Source organism: Cupressus sempervirens, chromosome 3 (assembly GCF_028749045.1).
Source record: "Cupressus sempervirens isolate cs-2001-9-10 chromosome 3, ASM2874904v1, whole genome shotgun sequence".
In the NCBI taxonomy this organism is placed as follows: Eukaryota; Viridiplantae; Streptophyta; class Pinopsida; order Cupressales; family Cupressaceae; genus Cupressus; species Cupressus sempervirens.
The window spans coordinates 721,285,652-721,300,335 of record NC_143120.1 but is presented as its reverse complement, the minus strand read 5'-3'; the positions used below and the strand labels follow the sequence as shown (position 1 = coordinate 721,300,335).

The following is a 14,684-nucleotide window of genomic DNA, read 5'->3' as shown; positions in this document are numbered from 1 at the left end:
CGATTAGGGATTGTAGTTGATTATAAATAATTATAGGTCCTTTTATTCATTTTTAACTATTGTCAATCAATATATTCTTATAAGAATTATCAAAATCATTTTTGTTTTAAAAATCAGAGGTGATATAAAGTAAATAGTCAAATTTTAAATCTATTATTGAAATTAATGACTCATATTCAATTCTTACTAATTTATAAAAAACAATTCTAAAATGTTTAATAAAATGGAAATAAAGATTATCTATTTGATAATGATAGCTTCTAGATTGAATTGTATGTAAACATCAACTTTTCCCACCGTACCATGCACATAAGATATATTTACTTATACTAATAATATATTAAACAAAAGAACTTCATTTATCCATCAATTTTTATATATAAAATAAAACACTACGTCCATACAAATAATTAAACCAGCACATAAATATAAATATCTCAGAAAGATTAGATAAGGGAGAACGGATGGGGAGATATTTAGAGTCTACCATCATCAGACTCGCATAAAATGACAATTTAAAAGAAGCGCAGCCAAAAAAAAGAATGAACCACAAAATTTAATACTGCAACTCCATCATGACAAGTTCACACCTTCCTACCAAGCTTGACTTTCTTTTAGCTAATTGTCAGAATTCACGGACAAATTTCTTCACGTGGGTCCTTCAAGGGAAAACGGCTTTTGTGGCATTAGTCAGTTTTGCCACAAAAAGATAATCGTTATAGTTTCATCTTTTATTGAGTAGGATGAATACAGTCGAGGAAACTTTAATCAATCAACGGTGACTGCCCAGCTGCTTTCATTTACCTGCATTTGAAATAGATCTGTGTGATGGAGATACCAGTTAAAATTTTGAGCTTGTAGATATTTTTCTGCTATCTTATCCTTATTTAATTATTAAAATCTTAGTAAATTTATTATTTTTTTAGGTTGATGTTCTATGACAATATGTGGCATCATTAATTATACCGTTTACAATGCAATAACTAAAATTCATGTATTGATATGAACAAATTATATTGATTTTGAATCATTATCCATTATAAATTAATCTAATATGATATTATATAAACTATATGCAATTTTCTTCCCAAATTTAAATTTCCATAGCTAGTAGGAAATTATTGTTAAATTGCAATGAAAAAAAAAAGTAGTTGTAAATGAATTCATTTTGACTCAAAAATCACACAGGAATATCAGGAATTCATTTTGATTTCTCTGAATTAAGGTGTATGAGACATTATAAAACCCTTGGTTTGGGGAAGGGATTAAGCATATTGAAAAGGACTGAATTTTCTAGTCTCCGCCGCCCCCAGCTATTTCTGACATTGGCGGCTGAATTTGCCTGCCGTGTGGGCGATGGGTTTTCGTACAATTAATTGGACACACCACCAATAATGTCCTTCAATTCTGTACAAATTCACCTACTCCGGCCAGAGGAGTTTGTAAGGGGGACGAGAAGAGAAGAGAATGCAAAAATGGAGGCCGAGTTGTTCCACTGTGAATCTCAATTTGTTGATGGTTCCACCTACGAAGATCTCAGGCTGCTGAAGCGCCTGGGCCAAGGTCATATGAGCACGGTTTTCCTGGCTGTTCATCGCCACAGTAACAGAGCTTTTGCTGTGAAGGTGATGAACAAGGGCCTTCTTCAACAGAGAAATGCCTGCAAACTGGCAGCTACTGAGAAGGATATTTTGTCGTCTTTGGATCATCCCTTTCTGCCGTCTCTGCTTGCCCACTTTGAGTCGGAGAGTCATACGTTTCTGGCCATGGAGTACTGCTCTGGAGGAGATATTAACGTCCTCAGGCACAGGCAACCAAGTAAAACTTTCTCAGAGTCCACTATAAGGTGAGCATTTATAATTCCTAATTATAACTTTGCCTTTGGTGAATGTCCAATCTATAATTTCTTTTGCTCGAATTTTTAAAAGGCGTTAGATTGATGTAGGTAATTGAAAAGTCCAACTTTTAAGATGACGGGTTTTCATCCATGAGCAGATTCTACGCGGCGGAGGTGATTGCAGCGTTGGAGTATCTGCACGAGAAAGGAATAGTGTACAGAGATCTGAAGCCGGAGAACATTCTGGTGCAAGATAGCGGGCACATAATGCTCACCGATTTCGATCTGTCGCTGCGCCTCATATCCGAGCAAGGCGAGTATAGAGAATGGCGATCTCGTTCGTTTGTGGGCACAGAGGAGTACGTGGCACCGGAGGTTCTGTGGGGAAAATTGCACTCCTACCCCGTCGACTGGTGGTCTTTCGGCGTCTTTCTTTACGAAATGAGTCACGGGACGACGCCTTTCAGGGGGCGTAGTAGAAAGGACACTTTCGTCAATATTATGAGCAAAGATCCCTCTTTCTCATCATCCTCCTCTCTAGACGATCTTATTCAGGGCCTCCTTGCAAAAGACCAAACAGAGCGGCTGAACAGAATGGAAATAAAAAGCCACCCCTTCTTTCGGGGTTTGAAATGGGATCAGCTGCAGTTTGTTTCGAGGCCGCCTTTTGTGCCGCCGCTCTCCGCTGAACATCCTCTCACTTTTCGCTCAGTGGAAGACGAAGAAGCGGACATGAAAAGCTACAACTCTGTGGAAGGTGAGATCGAAAAAGACAACAGTAGCGACTTCATATTCGGGGAGTTTTGAGACGATATGCTGTCCTCTCCCCTGCTCCAGCTCATGTTCTCGCATTGCCCTGTATTTGTTGTCCATATGTGTAGATTATATGAATCCTTCGATATATTCAACTCTTCTTCTTTTTTCAATACATTTAGAGTTGATCAGAGACTTCCTTCAATAATATTATATTAACTGATAAGAAAGATTATAATTTGAAGGAGTACTTTGAAATTTGGACGGTATTCTGAATAAATATCCATTTATAGTGCTTATTTCTTTCAATAAGATAATCCAATCTATGTATCAAATGTTGAATGATGATGTTTTTATTATTATTATTGAATAATGCAAAAAGAATAATATACAAAAAGTCAATAAAAAATTCTAAAAGTTCATAAAGTGGACAGCATGATCAGCAACTAACCGGCTCTAAAGAGCTACAACCAATCAACAACTAACCGGCTCTAAAGAGCTACGACCAAACAAAGAACATTACAGCTGAATGTTAACATAACCAGCTCTAAAGAGCTACAACCGAACAACGAACATTACAGCTTGAATGTTAACATTCGTTGAAGCTCCTTCGAGCAAAATACATCTCTTTTGAAAAGCTGTAGCAACTGGTATTTAATTCTTTTAAGCTGGTTACTGATCTTCAACTGGGCCTTGGGTCCTCCCTGCAAAAGGTTACACAAAAAAATTGTCTGGAAAATGATGTCAGAGTAAAACTGAAAAATTTCTCTTTCAAGATGCATTGTAGAATTAGAAAATATAGCCCTACATCTGCACTTCCAAATGTTAAGTAAAATGATCTGCCGCAAAGAGTCGCTCACAATATTACTTTTAAGATTAATACCAAAAATAGCTTCCTTCCAACTTAAAGAATGTTCGAAGATAGTTGGAAGAAAGGTGAAGACAGCAGTCCACTTTTTCTTAGCCCATATACAATCCCAAAAGAGATGTTTCATATCTTCCTCTCGCAAACAAAACGGGCATTTAGCAGGTTGGGTCAACAAACATCTCAACCTACTACCAACTAGCAATTTGAAATGTAAAACTTTCCAAGCCAAGAGTTGAGCATTAGCCTCAGCTTTAGAAAGCCAGATCTGGGCACTCAAATTACTCCAAGTGGTTTCATTGAATTTGCAATTCCATTTATTAGTAAGTCGTGGATTTAAAGGCATTGGCGGCACAAGATTTAAATAGATTTTCCTGAGGGGGAAGTGGCCAAATTGATGAGTAGACAGCCATGACTAGTCCTTTGAAAAGTTGCATTCCAATGGAGTGCAGATTTTCATGGCAAGCTTGATAGGGACTAGTGATTTAACAAATATAATAAAGTCCTTGAACCTGCTGTGCAAAAGAAAACTGTGTTTAATGGTTGTCCAAGACGCCCAATCAAGAGAATTGAAGTCCCACAAATCTTTGAACTTACGAACTCCTTTCTTAAAAAGATAATGAGCATGTTTATGAAAAGTTACAACAAGAGGTTGTTCATGATATTGAACCAATTTGTTCCACCAAATAGAAGAATCGCTGAAACTGAAACCATGCTGTAAGGAAGGATTTCTCCAATTCAAAAACTTGCAAACTGACTGCCAAGCTTTCGAGATAGACTGCAAAGGAAAGGAAGCTTTAATTTGAAAGGAAGGAGCCAATAGAATTTTATCCACCCATCTAACTGATTGCCATCTATTATAAGCAGATGCTAGAGAAATACGGAACCGAACCAACTTCTTCCAAGGTTCCTCCCCATCAATAATTCTAATTATCCACTTGGCAGCTAGGCAAACCCCTTGAGTTTGAGGGTCCAATAAGCCCAAGCCACCCTTAGATTTAGGTTGAATACAATGCAACCATGAAGTAACTGTATAACCAGCATTACCGCTCCATTTAGACCATAGAAAGCCTCGAATAAGTTTAGTAAGATCATTATAACATTTTTTGGATGGCATCCAACATGAAGAATAATAGACATGAGAAGCCAAAAAAATACGATTAACCACTTCAATCTTGCCAGCTAGAGATAAGTACTTACTTTCCCACACATACAACTTGGATTTGAATTTGTTAAGAAACCATTTCCATTTATAGTGCTTATTTCTTTCAATAAGATAATCCAATCTATGTATCGAATGTTGAATGGTGATGTTGGTATGGCTATATTATAGTAATAGAAACAAATACTTGTACCATGTATGTATAGTGAGAGAATAAGATACTAATAATTTATTTTTAAAAATATTTTGTATTTATAATATTTTTTTAATTATTTTTTATTGTAATGAACAATCTTTAATTCAGTACTATATGACTATATTACAAAATAAAATATATAATAAACAAAAAAATATCTTATAATATATTGTGTTGGAATGATCGTTTTAAAATCTTATCGAGATATAGATTAAATAAAAGTTAAATATTAAATAAATTGATGATCAACAATCATTTTATTAATCAAATTAAAATTGAAAGATAATGTAAGATTTTTCTTATATTACTATAATATAATAATTTCTAATCTTCATTTTTATGATACAAGTATATCAAAAACATATGTAATTTTTTCGTTATATTTATATATTCTGACATTTATATTTTATACAAATAATAAGTTGCACTAAAATAATATTAAAATAAAATCTATTACATGATCATATTAAAAAAAATCAAAATAACATCCAAACAGATTTAACAGAAAACAATCTTTTAATTTTTAAATCCTTAAAACTCAAAAAATTAATCAATGTGTTCGTACCCAATAAATAAAATCTAAGGAAAAAGTTAAAAAATAAAATCCCTTCAACAATATGAGTGATGATTGAAATGGTTTCTTCTATGGATGCAATTTTTAGTACCTTTAATTTGTATAACAGATCTTTTGATTTTAACTTTTCTTGTGAGTAAGATAATTGTCATCAAAACCTTTGCATTAGACTTGTGTTCAGTATAATCATGTGGGAAGACTGTAGAGTTGTCAAAGCTAGAAACAAATGTTTGCATCAAATGTGAGACAAAGTTATCTACATTGATTTTTTTAACTTCGACCAGAATCACATCCACACACTTGCCCTGCAAAATCTCAACATAGTTCGCTCATGACAATTTTACATATCGTTGAGAATTCGGTCTGAAGAATGTATGGGATTAATAGGTTATGTTATTTTTTACAAACAACTCTTTTTTAATCGGATGAAACAATCTCTGTTGAATCTTTGTTGTGGCATTAAGTAAAAACAAGCGTTAGGGAATATAGTTAATATGTCTAAGACAATGATATCATTTTCTCTACTTTCTTGAGTATTAAATATTATGTGGCATAAAAAATTAGAGGGATTTGATGCAATAGGTGGTGAGAACAAGAAATCCCAGTCAATGTAGAAGGCAACCAATGATACTTGTGCCCTAAAAGGGCCAGAACAACTTGTAACATGGTGTAAATTTTCTTGCGAATTTCAAGGGTTGACCTCATTGCATTTTGAAATGGGCTAATATCTTGTAAACCAACCACACTTTCCATATTATCTAGATTTCTTTATAACCTAGCTTTTTCAGTTCTTTCTACTGTAAAAACAAGTGCCACATAGTGGCATGTACTTGCCGTTGCAATTTAAAATTTAATAATAATTTAATTAAGTTTTTAAAATAATTAGAATATAACTAAAATAGCTATAGTATAAATCATTTATTTGATTTTTCATTTGTATATATTTTTTTATTCTATTGACTAAGATTTAAAATAATTAAAACAACATAAAACATATAAACACTAGTAATAGCTTTATAAATTTATTCATTTAATTGTACTTATGTGTAATAGTAAGTTAATTTATTATTTTAACAATGTTAATTGTTAATAATTAGTAAAATTTAATAAACATTAGAATGATTATTAGTAATGTAAGAACAATAAAATACTCTCCTAAAATATATACAACATATGTAATAAAGAATGAATATTATAATTATATAAGCATTTAAATTTAATATGATCAAGAAATATTAGTTTAATGACTAATTATCATTTTAACTAATTTGTCCCTGTAATTTTTATTACATGAAATGGAATAGATAAGATGTGTAAAATATGAAATTACGTTACTCTTCATTAATTGTTAAACAATGACCTCTTAAGTTTATTAAATCAAATTATAGATTTGTATAGTATTAGATTTAATAAACTATATATATATATATATATATATATATATATAAAGCTGAGAGATATCAAGGCTTTAATTTTTTAATATGAGTATTTTTTGTGTAAATTAAATCTTTGATATATCTCGACTTTATCTATATATATTATATAAATTTATAATATGTATATAGCTAGTAGCATCCGGAGGGGATGTTAAAAGAATACATTTCTAATATTTATTATATAATATTATATTATTACATAAATTTTCTAATATGAACTTGTATAATATAATATAATTTTAAATTGTTTTCAATTTAAAAGAACACAATAAAAAATGAGTTCAAAATTGCTTGACCATGATAAACTGAATCATATGGTTAGGGATCTTACTTCACAAAAAGTTTCTAGTGTACTTGTTGTATTAGTACAACTTTATGCATTTTTATATTACTTTCTTAATTTTAAAGAGTATGATTTAAAATGCTGACGGTGAAAAAAATTGATAAATAAATTACATAATTAAATAATTAAATATGATACACACATTGATTGTAAAAATTTGCTATCTTTAACATATTAAGTAATTATTTTGAAAGAAAATTAACTACAAAAATTGAAATCATTAATATCGTTTAATATTCAACTCTCAAAATTTATCACATCAAGTAAAAAACACATTTCTCTTAAGAAGAGACGGAAAAATAAAAATAAAACCTCTTTGTCATATTTAAGTTGAACAATGATAGAAATTGTCTTCGTGCAATTTATGATGAACACAATCGCCACTTGAATTTTGGTGGTACACCCTTAACATCTATTCAGATTGTGACTAAGATACGAGCGATGATTGAAAAAAGTTTATTCCTTTATTTAATTTTGATTAATTAATTGACGTGTGAAGACTTCTGCTCAGTAAAATCACGTGGGGAGACTTTAGACTTGTCTCGGTTGGAAACAAACGTTTGCGGGAATGAGACGGATATTTCAAAGATGGATTGTATAAAACCCAACATAACATTCTCCTAGTTTGACTTCTCGTTGAGAATGGATTATGTACTGTGGGAAGATTACAAGGTGGATGTATGATTACAAATTAATACGAATTAATACGATGAAAGTTCATCTTTGTATAAATCATGTTAGGTCACAATGTCTTTCTTTATTTAATCTAATGTGTTTAAAAACATCAAATATATAGTAATTTGATGTATTTAATTGTAGGAGTTGTACAAGTTTAAATAGCAGATACAATATTAGTAGAGATAGTTTCTTTATAATATATATATAGTCAAAGTAAATTTACTTTTTTCTTAGTATGTATCTTTTTTCCTTAGTATGTAATGTTTAAGGATAGTCATACAAGACATATTTAATTTATCATTTTGCAACTACACAAAATCACTATTTAGAAGAAAACTAAAAGTTTGAAATTTCATTCTTTTTTTGATAAAGTTTAATGAGTTTGCCCTACTACTCTAAGGGGCCATGAGATTCCCCTACCTCATCTTGATTAGTAACTAAAAAATGTGTCACATAGTGGCTTAGTACTTGCCTTTAATTTTTATATAAATATAGTTTTAATTTAATAAATTTATTATAGTTTATAAAATATTTTAATTAATTAAAATATACAATAAAAATATTATATATTTATATTTTTTTATAATGGTATTAATTATAGTTATAATTTATATATTATTTATTAATATTATTCTTTATATATATATATATATATATGTTTTATTGCATATATATCATGTGATACTATTATATTACAAATACATTATAATATTTTTATAATAATAATGTTTCCTAAATGATTATATAATATAAGAAATATTTGTTTTAGTATTTTTAATTGAATGACATAAATTATATTATAAAAAATGTATTATAAAAATATAAAAATATAAACCAACCCACTTACATTAAAAAAAATTAAAAATGAATCACATTTACCTGAATAAAAATCAAATATAAGAGTTAACCAGGCCAATATAAGAGCTAAATGAATTCACCCAATTAAATCTTAGTAAAATATTTTCTACAAATTATAAAGTTAAAAATCTTGCATTCATGCTATGCAACATATCAATTTGATAAAAAAAGTCAAAATCAATTATTTCTGAGTCATACAAACCAAAAATTTTAATCACTAGCCTACTGACAAGTACTAATAAGGAAGAGTTACTAGGAGGATTATTTAATAGGAAGGCAAGCACCTGAAAAATGCCCACTTTGGCTAGGTGGATATAATTTTGTGCTCATCACATTCCACTCTAAAAAGGAAGACTATTATTTTCAATTCAAAATATCTAACAATATCTATAAGAGTATAATTTATTGTAAAAGTAAAGTTATATTGTGTCTAATGTCAAATACATTATTTCATTTCTTTATCTATATGAGGAGAGAATGGAAAATGGTGATTAATATTCAATGTTAGTTTTTTTTTTTGGAATAAGGTGAGTTAATTTATTTTTCTTTGGAATATAAGAATCTTCTAGGTCTAAATAACTTCAAAGCAATAATCTTTCATAAATTAAAAGATATGTATATGCAATATTGGTTAGTGGTTAAGGAACATATATTACAAAAAGTAATATGAAATATTAGTATCTATACGACTATTAAATTCTTTGATGAATTCAAATTGGAGCTCTTCTATAATAAATTATACTAGCAGTCGCATGCTTTTGTACATGCAACAAGTGCGCCGATAGGAGATGAGATTTAAGAGAAAAATATCGAATGAACATTAAATAATGTAAATATAAGTTCTTTTAAAATGAAAATACAAAAATAAAAAATTTGAAAATTAAAACATAGATATAAAATTTATAGTATTTAGGAAATTTGAATATTGCTTAACAAACCTATTCAATAATTTCAATATTTTACAATTAAATTCAATTTATCAAATATGAAAAAATAATCATTTAAAAAAAACCATCGAAAAAATTATTATTATTATTTTTGATCGATAAACAGTCGTAGCCATGATTGATTTTTATTAATTAAATCAAAATTACAAGCTATCCACCATTCTGACGGGCATTGGTAGGAAAGAACGGGGAAAGAAAACCTCCAGTCTTGCTCGGGACCGAAGTCCTATATTATACATAAGTAAAAGGGGCATACCCCAGTAAATTACAATCTTATAGATCAAAAATTCATATATGTGTTTATCATACTGACATGAGGATAAAGGGAAAATAGAAACCTGATCTCTGTATACATATCACCACAACCAATCTAAATGTTAGGGGTTAAGGAAAGTAAAGAATTCCATCACTTCCTTAATATTAGATTATGATGGCTCGATCCATAAAGATATTATAAACAATAATTAGTAGTTTATAGATTTCATTATTATTAGAATTCAAAAATATTTAATTATTATTTTTAATCACTTTTTCTTATTATTTACTGATATTAAAAGATATATTGAAAAATTATCAGAGATTAGAGTATGAGATTATAAATTATTATTTTATCATGATTAATGCATAATGTGATGATTAACAGAATGAATGATTATTAGGGGTAATAATACAAATTACAACTTTGACAGGGGGAGCAAACCACTACGAAACTTATGAGGAGGAAACACTTAAAAAATCCTATCATGGTGGAATGAGAGGTAAATTACATATGCATTTCATATACATTGTTTTGAATAAATGCGCAAAATTGTAAACTGATTAATGCCAAATCAGAAGAAATTTAATAGAAATTAACGCTAATTCAATGCATTCCAAACACGAAAATTTTGGACAGGCTGCATCCCAGAGACTGCAATTGATACCAGAGGAAGAGGCAAAATATTAGCTACGTAACATATATCTTTATTATAAAATTCGATATATATAGTTTCAAAATGCCCTTGATAAAATAAGAGGGGACACTATTACATTTCGCTTGCATGTAGTAATTTAACCTAAGTTGTATTTGAGAGAGACATCTATAGAAAGAAGCCATACTACTAATTGAGCACAAAACCAAAATTATGGGTTGATATAACCAACAAAATGACCCACACTGCAAAATTTTGGGTCGATATAATAGTGAACCGCAGTACATGAGATTATCAAGTTCTTTTAAAGACCAGAATAATTTTTGATGCTTCATGCAGCGAGGAGGCCTTTGAACTTGGAGGGAATTCGAATGTAGTTCTTCCCCTGCTTGTTTTATCATAATTGGGCATACAAAATTCCACTTCTTCCAAGTTTGAAAAGTCTACATCCGAATGAAAGTAGGCGTCATATATTCTTAGGTAGTTGGTTAACCATTCCCTACTAGGGCCTTCAACAATTCCCTTCCACCTTAACAAGAAGTTAATACTCAACTCCATTCTTAACCATTCACAAAAGAACTTGACATTAACCCTAATTGCCAAGCATGGACATCTAGGACTCCTACCAATTTTTGGATTATCTACATCAAATTCCATATAATACTCAGGGAGGGGGATACAGAGCTTGGCATCGATATTGGTGAGAGAAATTTCCAAACCTACTAACCAACATGGATCGAACATATTATGGGTTAACTTGATAATATCCCACTTCTCTACTCCCGCCCTGGGTAAACAACCCACCCAAAGCCCTACTATGTCACTATTAGTCCTCCAGGAGTATTCATAGCTGAAGATCCCTTCTCCTAAAGCCTCACTAATAGCTACCCGACTCATGTCGTCAATTGGCCAGAGGAGCCGATTCCACCTCTCTGGTTTTGTCAGGCCACAAAAAACCATTGTGCAGTTTCAAAGGCATGATAAAGACTAATGTTGGAATCCATAGAGCCAAACCCAGACCTGTTAGGAATGAGGTGTCTCAACCTTGTATAATTTCTATTCTTATTATTATTTGTTTTGTAAAATGTATTTTTTGCAAATAATATGTAAATGTGAGTGTACATGTCTAGTTGGCATGTTGATCACTTACATGTGTCGGCATTTGAAGTGTGTGAAGGAGATCATGGCTGAAATGGTTATGACAGATTCCTATGACGCATAAGAGCTATTTAAGGAATGAGCTATGACAGGTGTAAGAGCATCTTATGACATGAGGCCTATTTGGGCGCACAAGAATGAGTGGTTGGTGTGTGTAAGAGAATATGCCAAAAATAGGTTGGTATGACGGATTCCCTTACACTTCTCTTGTGACCGCTATTTTTGGCAGATTCTATGACAAGCTGTCATTGTCTATTCAAGGGATGGATGCCCTTTTCTTGGTATTGGATGTACATGTGGCATTGTGCATGTTTCTTGGTGGTTGAGCCATGAAAAATGCCCAACTCCATTATGGGCATTTTGTTGGGTCTTAAGATGTTCAAAAAATGGGTATTGCATGTTGTAATGCAATAGTGTGATAGATGAAAGTTTGCAGGTACTGAGGTGTTGCTGAAGTCTTCTATTGTTGATGTTGAACTTGCATTGAAAGTGTATTGTAATCTTGTGTTGAAGATAATACATTGTGCAGGTTCTGGAGGGGTGGGGTTGTTTTACCGAAAGGTTTTTCCCCACCGAAAAATCTTTGTGTTATGTGTTTCTTTCTCTATCTATTTTCTGTATGCATGGTTGGCTGCAATATTGTTGTTTACATGATATTGAATCTGTAAGTGTAGAAGATTTTAAAAGGATTTGCACCATACTTTCCTTATGAGATTAGTGTAGGAAGCTATTTTCGCACCTGAGTTTCCTTACAAGTGGTATCAGAGCTTGATCAACTTTTGATCCTAGTTGTTGGGTAGGGTTTTTTGAGCTAATCTCAAGTTGAATAGGAGTCTTGTTCAAAGCATCCTGAATCTTATTTACAGATTAAGATGGCGAGTTCATCATATGGAAGAATGGAGGTGGAGAAATTTAATGGCACTAATTTTGAGTTGTGGAAACTCAAGATGGAAGACATGTTGGAAGATCGTGACCTATGGGAAGTGACTACAAGCGCTACAAGACCAACAACTATAACTCAAGCAGATTGGGATATCAAAGATCGTAAAGCTAAGGGTCTCATAAGACTCTGTTTAACTGATGCAGTCCTTCTGAATGTTCTAGATGAGAAAACTGCATATAGTTTGTGGGAGAGACTTGGGGTCGTGTATCAGGCCAAATCTTTGGTGAAAAATTTATTCTTGAGGAAGAAGTTGTATTCTCTGCGAATGGAGGAAGGTGGATCCTTAACGGATCATTTAAATGCATTTAATCAGCTGGCTGCACAGTTGACATCTGCTGGTGTCAAGTTAGAGGAGGAGGATCGTTGCTACACACTTTTGTGTTCTTTACCATATTCATGAGACCATCTTGTGATGGCTCTTAGAAGCACATTAGTCACCTTCAAAATGGATGATGTGGTGTCTTCACTGCTATTAGAGGAGATGCAAAGAAATGCTTCCATTTTGAAAAAAGAAGCCCTTGCTGTTTGTGGGAGATCCATGGAAAGAGGAAAGAAAAATGACAATAAGTCTGACAATAAGGGTAGATCCAAATCCTGTGGGAAGTCAAAGACTTCCAATAAGTCCAAGGAAAAATGTTGGAACTGTGAAAAGACTGGGCACTTCCGTAAAGACTGTAAAGAGCCTAAGAAGAAGAAGAAAGCCTCAGATTCTGGTTCTGAAAAATCTCAAGAAGATGGCGATGAATTCATCGTAGCTTTGGCAGCCCATGCATCTGATGATGTGTGGTTGGTTGACTCGGGTGCATCTTTTCACATGACCTCTCATCGAAACTGGTTCTCAAGATATGAAGAGTTCGATGGTGGAAAGGTGTACTTGGGTGATGATTCTCACCTGAAGATAGTTGGACGCGGAAGGGTCACTATCAAATTTCCTGATGGATGAGTAAAGGGAATCAATGGAGTTATGCACATTCTAGGTTTGGCACGAAACCTATTATCTGTAAGTATGCTGAATGATGTAGGTGTGCAAGTTGTTTTTTTGAAAGAAGGATGTAAGATTATTAGAGGATCGATGGTGCTTGCTAAGGGTACTAGGAGAGGTACTTTGTTTCAACTAGATGCATGTATTCCTCTATGTAACAGTTCTTCATCCTCACCATCTGAACAAGCAGTGAAGAATTCTGTGGTTATTGGTTCCGATGGCAATGCAAACACTTTGGAAGGAAAGCTTCATGCAGAAAAGACAATGTTGTGGCATATGAGACTTGGCCACATTGGTGAGAAGGGTCTCAGAACCCTGAAAAAGAAAAATCTCATTGAGGGGTTAAATGATTGCAATCTCGAGTTCGACTTCTGTGAACACTATGTATATGGTAAAAAAAATCATGTTCATTTTTACTCTAGTTCTCACAAATCTTCTGATGTTTTGGATCTTATTCATTCTGATCTATTTGGTCTTGTAAAAGTTTCTTCGATCTCCAAGTCTGTATTTTTTGTATCTTTCATAGATGATTACAGTAGAAGGACATGGATTTATTTCCTTAAAAGTAAGACACAAGTCTTTAGTCGATTCAAGGAATTTAAAGCCCTTGTAGAGAATCAGACTAGTAAGAAGATTAAGTGTGTGAGAACTGACAATGGTGGTGAGTTTTGCTCAGCAGAGTTTGAACAATTCTGTAAAGAACAAGGTATCGAGAGGCATAAGACAACTCCTTATACCCAAGAGCAAAATGGAGTTGCAGAGAGAATGAATAGGAAACTGATGGAGAAGGCTAGGAGTATGCTTAGTGGAGCTGGTTTAGAACAAAGGTTTTGGGATGAAGCTGTGGCCACTACTTTCTATCTGGTTAATAGATCTCCTACATCAGCCCTTGTTGGTAAGAAACCCATGAAGGTGTGGTCTGGTAAGAAGCCTTCAATTAGACATCTTTGTGTTTTTGGTTGTGAAGCTTATGCATATGTTCCAAAGGAGAAAAGATCTAAGTTGGAAAACAAAGCTGTTAAATGTATTTTCATTGGGTAT

General features: G+C 32.3%; 1 protein-coding gene across 1 annotated transcript; it reads left to right on the top strand.

Annotated features, from left to right (window-relative positions):
- The first annotated feature begins 1,366 nt into the window (after nt 1-1,366).
- LOC149568795 (serine/threonine-protein kinase AGC1-5-like) lies at nt 1,367-2,781 on the top strand. Its single transcript, XM_089817622.1, has 2 exons — nt 1,367-1,846; nt 1,996-2,781. Exons 1-2 carry the CDS (start codon nt 1,395-1,397, stop codon nt 2,642-2,644), a joined length of 1,101 nt encoding a protein of 366 aa, XP_089673748.1. The 5' UTR covers nt 1,367-1,394; the 3' UTR covers nt 2,645-2,781.
- The last annotated feature ends 11,903 nt before the right edge of the window (nt 2,782-14,684 follow it).

Bases quoted from the DNA above. Each gene is read 5' to 3' on its own strand.
- LOC149568795 (XM_089817622.1), top strand. From the start codon at position 1,395: ATGTCCTTCAATTCTGTACAAATTCACCTACTCCGGCCAGAGGAGTTT. The intron at 1,847-1,995 runs GTGAGCATTTAT...ATCCATGAGCAG, and splicing joins TTCTCAGAGTCCACTATAAG to ATTCTACGCGGCGGAGGTGA.